We start from the raw sequence: 16,697 nt of genomic DNA on the forward strand, positions 1-16,697 counted from the left end.
TTGTCTCGTACTTATTTATACTTCTCTATTGCTTTGCTTTTCCTCGTCATCTCAGACTCTTGGTATGCACAAATGTGTATTTATGGAATCGAGCTTTGCGAAACTTTGAGAGCTTGCAAACTGTCATTCTTATTTGCTTTTACAACGAAGAATATAAACTTGACTCTAAATGTAGTCCTTAATGTATCTCTTGAAGTACAACAATAGTACTTTCTAACTCCGGAAAGAATTAATTGTTCGTGTTCTTATGAATATATCCTATTCGTAGGATAACTTCCTATGATTCTCGTTGTACACGCGCGTGCATTGTCTCGATTATTAAACCGTTTTATTTTCCCGCCTGAAGAGAAAAGAATTCTTTTAATAATAAATCTTATAATCTGAGAAGTTAATAATTCTTTTCTCCATGGAAATATTTTTAGTGAAATCAGATCTTTTGAGGTTTGTGTTAAATCCCAATGTTGAGAACCGTTGCGTCTGTCCACTCTAAAAGAATTCTCTAGAATTATAGCTTCCTACAACATAAAAAAATCAACGTTAAAAGATTACATTCGAGCCGAGCAAACAACGATTACAATATCTCGATCTGTTGCCAGAATTTCTTCAGACTATCTATATCTCCATCCCTTCGACGATCATCGAATCGATCGTCGCTGATAAACGAGATCGACGCAAAACGAGATGAATCGTCCTCGTCGAACAACTCGTCGCGATAAGAGGCATTATTTCAATCGAAGAATAGACGAAATTATCGATAGCTCTGCATTGCATCACATCGTAGAAATGTGCCTAATTTTAGAGTTGGGTACAAAGGCCAGCGTAAAGAAAGCTGGCCATAGGATACACAAGGCTGTAAATACGTGCACGCGTAAATCTAGAGCATTGTATGTTGTGCAGGTACGTTGCATCAGTCACGTATGCCACGTGCTGCGGGTGAAGGTTGGAGAAGGGTATGGAATATAAGAAAAAATGGTGGAATCGAGGTGCGCAACCTGATGGAAATCGTCGATAACAGACGAGTTCGATGCGCGAAAGCTGACGGAAATCGTGGATGGAAAAGATTGGCCGAGGAACAGTGAGAAAAGATTTCTTTCCGCTCGATATAGGGGTGTTGGGGTGAGTTGGCGAAGGTTGGAGACAGTTCGATGCAAGTTTGAAATAAAATCACGTATGAGGAGAAGTCGCAGAAGTCGTGACAGACGAATGATCTTGAGATACAATTGACTGTTTGCGATGATACGTGAAATTATATAACACGAAGATGGAAAAATTTTCCGTCGTGTTGGCTAAATTATTGGAAACGATCGAAAAGAATTTTTGTATATATTACACTGCGCAACGTCAGCTGAAAATAATTCCGGTAGATAGACTGTTTCTAACCGCGATTATCATTTATAATTATTCATTATGCAATTATTGTAAGAAAAACTTTCAAAGTTTGTAATTTTTTCTCTTCCTTTTTTTCTTTTTTTTTTTTCTATGAACGAATATTGTATATTTCTCGTTTAATTACGTGCACAACGCAATGACGTAAAAAACGTCATCTCGGATTCAAGATCGTGTTTTGGTCGGATACAAATTGCACGTTCACGTGATTATACATATATGACGATGTTGACGAGGGATACGATATAAATAATTTGATTAATATGACCGCTATATGGACTCGTCTAACGTGCGAGTATGTCAACTTTGAGGCTTGCGTTCGACGCTTTAATGAAGCAAAACGAAATGATGCAACGTTTTTGTTATTTAGAAAGACTGTGAAAAAGAATCATTGTTTTCCACGGATTTTTTCAATTGACTCCTCGCTTATCATTCCCAATCAATGTTACCAATAATAGCATTTATAATTTATTTTTATCACATCATTGAAAAAATAGGCAATTTTTAACACGTATGAAATCGATTTGAAATTCAAATTGGTAAATATTTTTTCATTTATACTTATTACTAGTCCCTCCTCTGTCAATAAACCGCTATTATCTATTATTTAACTAATTAATTAAATAAACGGGGATAACCGATTTAACCAATTACGAACGATTTTCAATCAAATTTCCAAGCAAATATTCAAATAGGAATACCGCCATACGAAATTATTCATTTTCCGTTTAATAATCTCGATACAGAAATTAAATTAATCCCTTGAATTATTATTATTAATATTATATGTCCTGTCAACACAGTTTCGATTAATATATAAAATTTATGTCAAGAGAAATGATTTGGTTCTTCTTCGAAAATGAGATTATTTTGACAACGAATGAGACGAAGATAGACGTTAGAATGGATTTTTTTATCGCAGTATCATCAGGATCACTTACTTATAAGATTCCTGAAGGTGTCTGCGAATATTCGTATCATGGTGAAACAATCGGCAAGTAGATCCTCGTCGGTACCTTTCCTTACACCCGAAACTCGTGTGCGTCCGCGTACTGTCAGCTGCTACACACCACCATAACGCGTTCCTGCACGACAGTTCGATTTAAACAGACTGTTTCTCCTGGCTCCTCGAACTATACTACTACAGGCATCAGTGGGCCCGCGTTCAAACCACTCTGGCGTGGAGTCTCTCCCCAAAGCTTCTCCTCTCCGCTGTCTCTGTCTCTCCTTTACCGATCTCTTTCTCTCTCCTCCTCCCTCTTTCTCCGTTTTTCACCTATTTTTCCCTTGAATCTATCTTATCCCTTCATCTATTAAGTCTTAAGGAAATGGACAACAATGGGAAACACTACATCTTTCATAGGATTATTATCACCATATCTTTTTCGTCTAAATATCACATATCGATTTTTTCTAAGAAATTTCCCTCTTCTATCCTCTTTCTTTATCCTTCTCTTTGTTTATTCTTCTATCGCAAGTTTTTGGACAAAATAGAAAAGTTTATCTTTCGTTGAATTATTTTCTTTGTTTTCTTCTTTTATTTTTTTTTCTAACGATCTTTCCTCCTTACGCTTCCTCCATTCTTTCCACTTATCATAAATCGTCTATCTTTCATCGAATTACTTCTTCTCTCTTCTATTTTCTTTTTCCAAGCGAAATCGCGAATTTTCCAAGAAACTTGCTCGAAAGATTCGTCTCTACTTCTTTCAATCACCGGTGTCATTAATTCGATCGGATAAGCAGAAAATTTATAGGCAACTCGATATCGAAGATCGATTCGTCACTCGGTTAGTCACTCGGCAGTTTCATTCCGTTCGAATAACAAAACCGGAAACCGGTGAACCAAGTTAAACACATCGAGACACAAATTCCACGCCGAGCGGAGTGCATAATTCGAAATCTGTTATAAATCTGAATGTTGTCTAATAACAATAATATTTATATACACTCTCGTTTTTATCCATAACCGAACAACACGATCCTCTCGTTTCGATTTTTGAGCGAGAATTAAAAAAAAAAGGAAAAAAAAGAAGAAAGAGAAAGAAATGGACGAGGAATCTCACTCGCAATGTTTTTTTAACGAAGGTCAAGTTAATAACGTCACAATCGTGAAAGAAAGCCGCGATCTTTCCTTGTCATAGTCGATAAGCAACTCGTAGGAGACTCGCGGAGCAGAAGGGACAAACTGAGTAAGATCTCCGCTATCCCATCGGTTTTATCATCGACGAGAAACGCGTGGCGTGATGGGCGACGACGCCTTGATTCGTTCTAGACGACGATACTCTTTGACCCGGAATCGTAAACAAAAAAAAGAAAAAAGAAAAAGAGAGAAAAAAATGGAATACAATATATTGGGAAAAGGAAAATGCGAAAAAAAGAGATTTTGCCGGTTATCTCTTATCGCTTGTGCTGCCAGTGCATCTCTGTGAGATCCCCTCTACCTGACGGGCACGCCTTTTTCCATCTTGGGGCCGTTTTTACACGCGAGGAATAGATAACCGTGAGTTTTTTTTCTTTTTCTTAATATCTGAAAATTATCGAGTTGAAATATCGCTTATAATATTAAAGATTTTTTAATTATATCTTCGTGAAGTTTTGAACGGTTATGCGATAAAATATGTAAAGCGTTATTTTTATCGTCCGCTTTGAAGAAAGTTATTTTGAAATTTTTCGAGATAATATTTTTATTAAAATAAAGAGACGTATCGTATATAGATTGAAAAAATACGTATAAATAAATATAAATTGATATATTCATTAATTGATATGCCGTGACTATCGAAAACATTGTAAGGCAATCGTGCAGGGCATTGAGAATGATGAACACGACGTTGAGTTAACGACGCCACATGGACTATCCTTATCCCCTCTTTCGTAGAACCCCTATATTCGTCGTTCTTTGTATACCGTTTCAAGATATTACGACTCTTTCTAAAAGCAAGAGTGCTCCAATAAATTTTCTTCAAAATATGAAGTCCATTCTTCTACATTAATTTATTTCAACATAATGAAAAACTGAATTTCTCGAAACAGATGCTTGAATATTAAAAAACGATATTAAAAAAAAGAAAGAAAAAAAAAGAAAACTATTTTTATCGTAATTTGAAAAAAAAAAGAAATGAAATATTGGCTTTAAAAAAAAACAAACTCTCGTAAAATATTTATAACAAATTTTTCACGAACTATTTTTCAACAAATATGTGTTCAGCGCGATTAAAAGTGTCCTTGTTCTACGATAAGTACGTATGTTGCGTCAATTGGCTTTGAACTCGTCTCTTCTCAGGGAATTCGAAGGAAGAGAAAGATCGTGGGCAGAGAGAATGAGAAAGAGAGACAGAGAAGAGAAGAGAGGGAAAAAAGAAAAGGAGAACCGTATACAACGGTGCACGTTTTCATTCGATTCCGTTGCACGTACCCTCTCCTCTCTATTCCGTGTGATACACGGTCTTTTTACTATACATTGCCCACCGTGCAGTCTGTTTCTTTTTTTCCTCGTAACCTCGTAACGTATATATATATACTAGTATATAATATATAGTACATAATATACGCGAGCAAAATGTATTCTGTTGCATTGTAAGAAAATTTTCAATACCTGTTCAACGTTTGTGCGTCGCTTTTTTTTTTTTTTTTGATAAATCGTCCGATTATAGTTGTCCTATTTTACTGATTTCCCTTTGTCTCTCCTGGCCACGTGCTCTTCCGTAATACAGATTCAAATCGAACTTCTTTGGATTTCGAAGGATTAATTCGTATCGATCGAAATATATCCAATGATTTTTCCAAGACTGAAAGCATGGAACGATGATATTACGGAGTTCTTTATGGGACACGCCTTTTCTCTTCTATTTGAACTATTTTCGTACGACACGTGAGGGCTGATTTTCTATTGAACTATGACCTTTGCTTAATTTATTCTCAGAATCTTTGGCTCAATGATCATTCTCAAAAATATGCTTTTAAAAATATCTTTCCACGAATATTCTATTACTACATTCGAGAAGATTAATGTTGTAACCTTTCAGACTTATCTCTAACTTAGATCAAATTATTCAATAATTCATTACCCCTTGGAAACTTGTTTTTGTTTATTCAATTTCTTTTCCTTCTTTTTTTTTTTTATTTCTACTCTACGTATCTTATTCCAGTATTATATAAACGTTTTAGATAAGCCAATCTGAAACAATATGTGCAATTTCTCGTCTCGATGATCTATTATCGATCAAAGGAAAAAAATTTGTTTCCAATATCGGTCAACTTTCTTCACCAATTTGAAAGGTCGAAACCGAATTCGATAACGAACGATGAATAGGCAAGATCAAATTCGTGTTATACTTTTCTCGGTCAAGACAGGCTGTCCAACTTCATCCAAGTAAAGTCAGTATCAGGAGGTAGGCCAAGCAGATCGTGCAGGACAGCAGTTCGGTTTCTCGAACGGGTCTCTTTCCTTCCTTCTGCTCTGAATCTGAATGCTCTCTTTCACCGACAAAAGAATACAGAGAGAACGAAGATCACGTCTCTCCTCGTTTTTATACCATCAAGCCCTCGAGGCGAATTTTCTCCTGACTCGTGTTGATTATCCGAGATGTATCGAATAAACGAAACCAAAGCCAGGCCTTCGAGCTACGAATCGGAGTGAAACACACACCGTGGAACCTTTGAACCCGGTCTCGTCTTATTCCATCGACCTCTCTTCGTGTCCCGTGCAAAGAGAATTCGTCGTCCAGAAACGCGACGAGTAAAATTCCGGACTGGCCTCCCTCGTAATCGTACGTCCAGAACGTTTGTTTCTCTTCTCCTCACGATATCGCGCGTGCGTCGTTGAGCGTAATCGCGAGGCGTGCGTACGTAAACGTGAAAGACGGTGACACGAGCTCTCCATTGATAAAAAGCCAAGAGACGATAAGACGGCAAGAGTCGCGTGGTCCCACTATCAGAAACTCCGACGACGACTGGACACAAACCTTCTCTACCTCGTACATCAACGCTCGTGGTTGATGGGGAGGGCAAGGAGCGACAGAGACGGAGTGAATAGCGGCGGTGGTGGGGGAATAAACAGGGGCGATCGTTTCACCCCCACCACCAATATATATATATATATATATATCGTTCTACGTCCACCTCCCACGCAAATTCTCTCCAGGATGAAAACAAGCTGTCCTCTTTGGATTCGATCAACGTTTCTGTCACGATTATTGCTTTGCGTTTCCTCGATATTACTTTTTTTATTCTACAATTTGTTTTGAACGACAAAAATTTTTTTATCGATTTCGTATCGGAGATTTGTTTTTTTACGGGCTTTGTATATTTTTAGGTGGAATTTAATGTAATCGGTATATATTAAATCATCTCGGGTTAAATAGGATGTAAATAAAATCTTATTTGTAATTTGTAATTATGTTGCGAGGCATTGTTAAAGTATTTGGTTAAACTTTGGAATGATGAATCATGGAAAATAATTTTATAAACGTAGTTGATGCATCATTAATATTAATTACCTGTTTAACATTCATACTGTGCAAAACAAAATAATAAAGCTATAATACATAATACATTCATTCAGAATTAATTGCACATTATTTTTTTTCAATAAAATAAAAAAATAAAATTTTTAACTTAAACTGTGAAAAAAATGATTGAACTTTTACTTCTTATGTACGATTTTTTATTTTTATCTTTTAAATCGTTCGATTTATTTTATTTTATAAAAATGAAGCGATCATCGTTTATCGAGAATACAAAAGAATTCATGTATATACATAGAATCATCAGGTTTTCAAAGTTCAATTTTGTCTCAACTGCTTGTTGAACATGTGCAATCGCAATGTTGTTTTATTTTCTCAACTCTAAAATTATCTCCGCGCGCAAGGAGGTGATGATGGTGGGGGTACGATAGGGGCGATTATCCCCTCCAATCGCCCTTTACTCCCACTCCTCGCTTCTCCCCACCACAACGACGAATACGAGCCAGTTACCTCCCCGCTTTCGTGTTTCTCGTTCGTGCGATCACACTTCTACTCGAAACTACGTATCTTTTGAATTATGTATTCGTTATAAAATACATGCAAATATAATGCAAGCAACGCATGTTCCTATAGCTGTTTCGTTGGAAGTTTTGAAAGTTTGTTCCTTCGCGGGAACAAATACAGATGGCGGAAAATGAAAGCGCAACTTGCGCGGGAATAGATCGATAATTCAAATTGATTTTAACAAATTCTCAAAATATACGATCCTTTTGCTAATTGAAAATTAATTTTTATACTTTTTTCCATTATATTTCTAATTGTGAATATAAATTTTCCTCGAATTGCTCGTTGAATTGAAAATGAAAGGTATTCAACCACGATCCAAGGAGGCAAATTTAAAGACAATGCACCCTTTGTCTTTCCACTAAAAAAAGCTTGTCCAATTCGTGGATTTTCCCTACAAATTCTTCACGGAACAATGGATATTTTAGTTTCCAATCCAACAATTCACTCTCGAGGAGATATTTAAAATAACAATCTACCAAATTATTTATCTTTCTCGTTCCTCGTTTGTCTCATTTATAGAATGTCTTATTAATGGCCTTGTTTCGTTAGCTCGAACGTTCCAACAAAAAAAAGTAATCAATGCTTCGAACAATCTCCTTGGAAATTCAATCACCGTTACGATGCACAAACCTTGCCCGGCCTCGTTCTTATAGCCTTTAAATCCCAAGTTCCTCCGGTAAGAAAGGCAATAATCTCGCGAGCCGTTTTCTTACGGTCTCGGTGAAAGCTCTCCGCGAAAACTTTTCGATATTCCCGGGAACGAAGAGAGAACTCTTTCCGGGCCGACGAAGTTATTATCGAGGTGAATGCAGAGACGCACAAAGAATATTGGACAGACACATTCATTCCCGATCCTCTTTGTTCGAGAGGTGTGAAAAACCACGAGAGGATTCGGGCAATTTTTTTTTTCCTCTCTCTTTCTCTCCTTTCCTTTCTCTCTTTTTTGGCTACAAAAAAATTTTTCATTTATCCCGCAGCTGTTCGTTCCATACTCCTTTCAGAGTTTTCATTCAGTGTGGAATTAGCGGTGACTGTATATCGGAATCGGTCGATTTTCAAGAGGAAACGGTTGACTCGATAACGCGTGCGCCAACCACACGATAACGGGAGATTTCAGAATAAAAAAAATAAACATGACAAGCCGTACATTTGGCAAGCAAGATAAGAGAAAATTGGTATGCAAAAATTAACATTATATTTCGTTAGTTAAGTTAATTAAGTTTTTTAGTGTTCAACGAAAGAGTTATTGAAATGAATATGTAAATATATTCCTTGTACGAATTTTCAAATTTATTACACGCTGAAGATCGTTGATCAAATAATTTAAAAATTTGAAAGCGTGATAAATTTTCATCGAGAAAATAAAAGAAATATTATCCGATGTTATATCTTTAAATTTATCGCAATTTCACCAGAACATTACAATTGAAGAATTCACCCCAGATTAAGGAGAACTTGAGGATTTGAAAGTGTAGACAATTTTTATTATAAAAATTGCTGTATAATCCGATTTTTAAATTTATCACGAGTTCAGAGCAAAGTTGAAGAGGTCACTTCAGATTAAGGCAAAGTCTTCTCAACACGACGAGGATAATTAATAATCCGCTGAATGTATCGCATTTTAAAGAGGCGATCCCCCAGCCAGAAGCGCGAAGAAAGCTTCCAGGTGCCGTTAATTAATTCGCGATTCCATTCGAGTACAAAAGTTCAAGTTGGAAGACCATTCTATGCGTTGGTTATATTCTCAAGATCGTGCATTACTCGTGGTCAAGAAATGAAAATAAAAAGAAGAGAATGGAAAACAAAGGAACGTTGATTTATCGCGGAAGAATCCGCTTCATCAGTGAGGTTGTTCTACAACGCTTCTATATGAATTCGCGATTCGTCACGTTAAACTATTCTTATAAATATATCCACGCGTAAACGTGATGCAAATTAAGTATCGTGAAAAGCAAACAATCCGTGGATTCCACTTACAAAAAAATAGATATGTCGTAGTAAAAAAAAAAAAAAAAAAAGAAAGCAAATGATCTATCGATTCTATTTAAAAAAAAAAAAAAAAGAAAAAAGTTACCTGATGTGTTCAAAACGATGCGTTAAGATGGTTGATGCGCGATTCTTTCTTCCTCGAGGTCGTTTCGCGAATACGAACGTTTCGCGATCGATGAAACCGATTAACTGGAGGCGAATACGCGAAAATATATAATTGCGTGGAAAGATACAATAGTTACGTAATTAATTGGCACGAAAAATTGGTTTTCAAATAATTTTTTCGACCGGGACACGTGGTGTCGAGACGGCTGGCGTCGTTACGTGTGCAACGCTACCGATGTATGGTACCTTCACGAATACTTCTCCGCCCCAAGATTCTTTCCCTCCGTCTTTTTCTTTCATCCTGCCCCGCCACCGACAACCCCTCTTCCTGTGTCCCCGCCGTTCACCGTGATATCCCCCACCACGGGTTTCCCCTTTCGAAACGCGATGGACAGCCATGGGTTCCCGGGAGACCCGTGAGGGACGTAGCTACTAATGCGAGTGCCACCATCCATGTTTTTTTTATAATCTTTCAATCGTTTCAACTCGACGAAACGTATTGACGTGCGTGAAAATTTGCGGAAATTTCGTTTAAGACGAAAAATTAACTTCGAATTAATATTAGAACTATTGATTCTTATACGATGCGATGCACATGTATGTTGGAATATGGATCGGAAGTTGAAGTATTGTAAATATACGTCGAGATTTTTTTTCCTAGGTAAAAATATATTTTGCTGAAAGCATTCGCGTGTTATTGATAATTGTGTAAACGTCAAAGCATTTTAATACTTAATTGTATACGTGAGTTTTATTATTATTGATTTTCTGCCTCCGATTTCCTTTTGAAAAAGATTTTTAATTTTTCTTCTAATTAGAAAATAATTTAAGTTTTATTTTATTCGCTATATATTGATATTTTTACGTTTTCAGGATAGAGAATTTTTGCGCGCAACTTGTAAATTATATACGTGTCACGTATATCACGTTAATTTTTGTGTCAATGATACGGTGCATGCAGGAGAATATTCGTTGATAAAAAGGGAATCGCGGTTACCTGTGCAACTCGGTATGTTGATGACACTCTCGTTCCACTTGCCATTCTTGCACTCGAGTATCCTTGTCCTTTCTTTACTGTCGGGGAACACGGTACCCAATTTGCAGAGAAAAGTCCTTGAGGTTAGAGTGCTATTCAATACGTAACTTCCGTTGGGCACCGAGACATCCGGACAGTCCAACGCTGAAACGTTAATAATCAGTTATAGAATTTGGTCTTCATTTGCATATAGTTCTTATTCATCGCGTTAAATTGTAATTACGTTGTGCATCAAATTATTGGTGAATATTGATCAATCTATTTCAATCATATTTACAATTCAATTCGTTTTGCCTTGAAATTATTTATTTAATTTGCGAGTTATAAATGTAATTTTGTAATTCTGATGGTCCAAACATAAAAAAAGATAAATACAAGAATCGTTACGTCACAATGCAACGTTACAACGATGACCAGACGAACATGTCATAACATATCAAAGAAATCGTAGAGAAAAGATATCGTGTGTCAGACACGTTTGTGTTCTAAAAAAAAGTTCGTCGATTCGTTATTTCTGGATGAAAGATTCATTGTGCAATCGTTTGTTCATATCGAGTTCCATCGATCGCTTCGATTTCAGGAAAAAAAAAAAAACAATAAGAAGAAACGAATCGACCTTCGTTCTCAGGAGGTTAGACGGACCTTGATATTGCAAGAAGAATCCTCGTGCCGTGTACAGCCTCTTCGTGGCGACAAGGTCGAGGGTGATCACGCTCGAGTTCGAAACGACCTTGACGCCAGCCGCGGTACCGCAATTCTCGAACAGCGTCCTTCCTTTTTCTCGCACTCTCACGATGTCCACACAATTGCCATCTGTTTCTGGTCCTTGGAAAACAATTAGAACATTTTTATTTTTTTATCCTTATACTTATATTCTTCACTTAAGTATAGTACAATCGCGTTAGATATTTCTATACTCTGTACATACTCATTCTATTTTTTCTTAAATAGAATATAAATAACGCAAAGGGAACGAGAAAAAGAAATTTTATCAAACTGTTGATAAAAAGTTAAATTTCGTTAATACAATCCCAAGCATACAGGTTCTCGAATTTAAATATTAATTAAAACGATCTGAACTCGTTAATTTAAATAAAAGTACACACGACTCGTGATTTCTTAATCGATTCCATGCAAGATCCACATAGGTTAATCTCCAAGTCCGGAGGGAAAACGAGGAATTAAAGGGGAAACGGATCGATACTTACCCCGGATATTCAGGTCGTGGAACGTGAGGACGATCCTGTGCCCAGGAGCCGACCTGAACGTCCACCCGCACGTACTCTCGCCGAGGTAGTAAAGCGGATAGCCTGGTGAATTTATGAAACCACCCTCGCCAGGGATCACCCTCAGCTCCTCGTTGCAATATTTCCTCACTGCAGCCTCTGAAACAATCCCCGAAAACGTAAATAAAGTTCAAACACCTTTGTTGAGGAAGCACGAATAATAAATATGATATGAAAGACGCACAACCATAAATTATCTCTTTTACAGTCTTAAGGGGGATGGAACGGAAATTAAATTTGTTCCCTGCGAACGAGAGGAGAAAAGAGGGGAGAGAAAAAAGTATAAATTATCTATACCAACGCACATGAAAAATTCTATACTTTCCCCGACACGAATCTACTCAGTTGAATTGCCACCCCCGAGCCATTGACCTCCCTCGAGGTATTGTTCGTTCCAGAGACGCGAAAGGACGACACTTTTACCGACATAAGGACGCGCAATCAGCATCTGCATCCGTTTCGGTCCATTTGTCGATTTCGAGTGTCGACTGCCGCCACCATTATGCGACGTTTCGCCTGACCGAGGGTGTCCTTGCCCCACTTTGCACAGGAGGGGTGAACCGACCGGAGAATACCTACACCTGGAGGGGGCTGATACCGGTTGTAGGGCGTCGAAGGGGTGGCACGATTCTTCTTCTATCTTTTCGAACGATGAAAAAGATCTTCGCTCTATTCTTCGATCTCGTTCCTTTTCGTCGTCTTATTATTCTTCTCCAACGATAAAATTCCTCTATTGAAAGATACGTCGAGAGTGGTATATATATATCTGACGATACGAATTTTTTGCCGTAAATTCTCTCGGCTAAGATTTCGTAAATACTAATTTTTTTTAACGTGCGCTCGTTTATTTGCTGAAAATGATTTATATAAAGCAGATGTTATGATGTCGGTGTTATGATAGAAACATCGATCACATTGTGACGTAAGTAACACGTTTTTTTGTTCTAACTGAGATTATTTTACGATGTGTAAAATAATACACAAGTTTATTAATCATTGGTTGTGTAACAATCAATTTAAAATTACAATAATTTTTCTATTGGAGAAATATTTCGAATTACGTAAAATTATAACGTATCGATTGCACACAAATCTAAATATGAAATTATAATCTAAAAGAGAGAATTATCGCGTCACATAAAAATATTCCATATTGATCGCAGATGGATCGTGTTATATAGAAAGATAGCTCGATTAAAGAGACTCTCGAAGACAGTGATTCGTGTAGGGTACAAGGACGAGTTTCAACGAGTCTTTTCTTTTACTGTTTCATAGTTCGCCTGGTTGCATAGAGACAAGAGATTAACGCGTCCTTCGAATTTCTGCCTTTTGTCGCATACATGTCATTCATTGCGGTGTTCTTCGAAAAGTCTGTCGGTCATTATAAAAGTTTCGTGTGAAACTTTTTGATCTCTGGATATTATAAAGAATGAAATTGCCTCGAATCACGTTTTCACGAATATTGGGAGTGGTTTTCAGAATTTCAAAAGCGAATCTCAGGGAGAAAGAAAAATTTATTGGATAACTTGTTAAGAATTTTTATTGATTTTAAACTTTCTTTTGTATAAACTTCGTCCAAGTTCAAGGTGAAGTTTCTTTTGGAAGAAAAAGTGGATTAAAAGGATTTGGAGAATTTATATTTGATATAAGAATTTTTACGTGAGCGATGAAGAAAATAGAAAGATTTTTGTAAGATATAAAATTAAGAAAGTATCGCACGTGACATGGCATTCACTCTCTAACTTCGATCAAGATTATCTGGTATTTCGTTTGGATTATCTAGATTGAAGATTATCGATAGAACGTGACTGAAAATCGATCGTTCTCTACAAGAAGGAAAGCGATGCGTATGTGAGAAAAATGAAATCGGAATTTCCTGTTTCTCACGTGTTAAATTCTATAGAAAAATTAATAGATCGGAAACTTATTTTTAACGCGAGAAGATGATTATTTTTTTTCTCGTATGTCTAGGTTAATTTAATTTATAAAAAAATAATAAAAAAATATTTACCAGGAATACAGGCGTACTTCAATCGTAACGTGGCTGGATTCCAATAAACGGCACTTGGGTGGTCGGTAGTAAAATTGTAACGACAATGCTTCTGTCCGGAACATCTAAAATATAGAAAGAGTTCAATACTCGATTTTATATTTAATCCTCTAACGTCATACGCATTGCATTTTAAATCTTTTTCGATGTTTCAAGCTTTTCAAAAATTCCAAAGAAAAAAAAAGTTCTCTTTCAGCGTCCAATAAATTTCTAAATAAATAAATAAACCAACGATTAAAAATACATCTCTTTCAAAAATTCGAATATTCAAAAGTTTCTGCCCGAGTGAAAAATTTTTCCTTAAAGAAACGTAGAAAATTTATCAAGTTTTAACGAGAATCCGTGTCAATTTCGCGATATCAAACACACGAAACAGGTATACAAGATAAATTTGTGTATAGCAAACAGCGCAACGCAGATTGTATCGATTTCTCTGCAGCGTCGTCAATTAAATAAGCGAGGCCGGTCATTAGGGGTGTGTACCGGGTGTCGAAAGTGCGAGGACCGCTAGGACCGTTCACAAAGGAGAAATCGCTATTGTTTTCAGATCGAGATGATTGTTGCGCAGGGATCGAGAATGGCCAGGCTAGGTGGAACAATGGGCGTAGGTTTTCACCCCTTTTCCCCGGTGGGTCGGTGAATACATCCCCTCCCTCTCACGGCGATTTTATCGCTTCGTTCCCCTCGCCGGAAATAAAAGGGAAATAACGTTTCATGCGCCACCCACGCGAGGAATCCCTTTGAATTTTTCGACCTCGCGACTCTTTCATCGTCGCATTTCCGAACCAGTTTCAAACGTTGTTGACTCGGAATGGATATGATCTTTGACTCTCCCTTGAAAATTTGCACATCCTGACATCCCTTGATGGATCTATTTAAAAATATTGAAAATAATTTAGAAAAATACGCTCGAGGATGTTTAATGGACAATTGCAATGGTAATTTAGTTTTCGTTCAGGTTTAATAACGCTTGAAATTTAATTTGAAATTTAGTGAGTTCGGACTTTAATAGTTTTGGATCTTCGAATGAATCGAGCAATAACGATATAGTGGATTTATTATTATTATTATTATTATAGCTTCATTAAAGAAACGTAATGAGACGTGCAAAGTATCTTATGCTAATTAATTTGAACGAGAATATTTTATATTTCGCTCGGAATATTTCATGTTGATTTCACGTCGTAAATATATAGCTGTATATCCTCCAATATTCTACAATACACAAAAAAAAAATAAATAATTTTTTCGTCTTCGATATTTTCCGCTTAATTTAAAAAAATTGTTCTGCATCCTTCCAAAGAGTAGAGAAATTTCGTTTGAAAGAAGGAAAAGAGAAGGACGAAATCAGTTTCCCTATGACAAGAGAAAAATTCAATCCTAGAGACGGAGATAGGGTAGGGCGGTTCCCTTCGGGTTCGCAGTTGCAACCCCTTATTTACAAAGTTCATCGAGCTGTGCTCCTCGCGCGCGATGCACTCTCCTGGAAACGATTTCTCCTTCGGCGGGCATCGAACGTCGCTCAAAAGGCAATTAAAACTTCACGTACGCTTTACTGGCGCACATCAAACGGCAATTTTGCGTGTCGAGATTTCGTTCCACCCTTGAAGACACGTTACCAGCATGGGACACGTGGTCACAGAGGAGTGAATTTCGTGGAGAGAGAAAGAGAGAGGAAGAACGATTGCTTGCAAGTAAAAGCGGTTCCACGGTTCTACATTTATCTTTGGCGATTTTATCCACGAAATAGATAGATCGTCGTTCTTGCGCTTTTCTGCGAACGAACACATTTGTTGCGACAGACGATGAGCACGATATTAAAATAGTGATGTAGCACTTTGTATTCGTTATTAGATGGGCTATAATAAAACAGGAGAAGGTAAAAATTTAAATAATGCGTCTCTATCGATTAGGCTTCGTATCGGTGTGAATATAAATTTATATTTCATACGTGTCAGGAATGGTTTTCTAATTCTGTGGTTACGCGCCGGTAATGTAATCCAAACCGAATATCTTTTACTCTCTCCTTTCCTTGCGGATGCCTAGTGGGTGACTCGTATTACCAGAGAGGTGTGTATTGTGTATTCGAAATGATATGAAAAGCGAAAGCGGTATCCCTCGAGTTCACAAAAATTCGAAAAACTGATCTTGATCTACAATCATATCAAAAGATTACTTTTATAATGTGTCTCACAAAGGATAATAATAAATAAAAATGATCAAAAAGGAAGATATAAAAGGAAGATGCCAATCGAGCCCATCAAGTTTAACAATTCGATTTTTAAAGATTTTTAAAATAGTTAAAATGGTAAATTTTCGATCAGAATTCTTCAAAAAATAATGTTCACCAGTTCTTTCGAACGAATCACATTCAACAACATACCTCTTATTCAACGACTGTCTAACGTCCACCAGTCCAAATCGTTCCTCATCAGCATCGTCGATGTAATTCCCCTTCAACCCTTTCTTCTTGTAGGAAGAACCACCTCGACTCTTGTACATCTTCTTCTCTATCAACTTGTGCAAATCGTATCCGCAAATACCCGTCAGATTGGAGAGATATTCCGCTTCCAGGATGAAGATGAACGCCTTCAACGATCTGCAAGTCAATCGAACAGCCCCGTGCGAACAATGGTCCTCCTGGATGATCTCCATGTAGCCGCCCGGCAGCCTGACGCCTTTCAGAATCTTGGTGAACGGCGACTGAGTGCTCGAGTGAACTGTTCTCGACGTCAACGAGCATCCCGCCACCGCCATCAGCGACAACAACAGAAGACTCGTCAGGGTCGTTGCTCCTGGCGCCATGATCGTTG

The 16,697-nt window shown here is 37.2% G+C and overlaps 1 protein-coding gene across 1 annotated transcript in view; it reads right to left on the reverse strand.

Moving 5' to 3' along the window:
- The window catches only part of LOC107995077 (uncharacterized), a 26,577-nt gene extending 9,885 nt beyond the window's left edge, over nucleotides 1-16,692 (reverse strand). Inside the window, exons 1-5 of the mRNA XM_017052319.3 lie at nucleotides 16,268-16,692; nucleotides 13,846-13,949; nucleotides 11,757-11,933; nucleotides 11,191-11,373; nucleotides 10,510-10,692 (exon numbers count right to left, since the gene is read on the reverse strand). Of these exons, the coding sequence (XP_016907808.2) occupies nucleotides 10,510-10,692; nucleotides 11,191-11,373; nucleotides 11,757-11,933; nucleotides 13,846-13,949; nucleotides 16,268-16,689 (1,069 nt within the window). The 5' untranslated portion in view covers nucleotides 16,690-16,692. The remainder of the gene's footprint in view (nucleotides 1-10,509; nucleotides 10,693-11,190; nucleotides 11,374-11,756; nucleotides 11,934-13,845; nucleotides 13,950-16,267) is intronic.
- Nucleotides 16,693-16,697: the final 5 nt, after the last annotated feature.

This window comes from Apis cerana, linkage group LG11, assembly GCF_029169275.1.
Source record: "Apis cerana isolate GH-2021 linkage group LG11, AcerK_1.0, whole genome shotgun sequence".
NCBI classification, from domain to species: Eukaryota; Metazoa; Arthropoda; class Insecta; order Hymenoptera; family Apidae; genus Apis; species Apis cerana.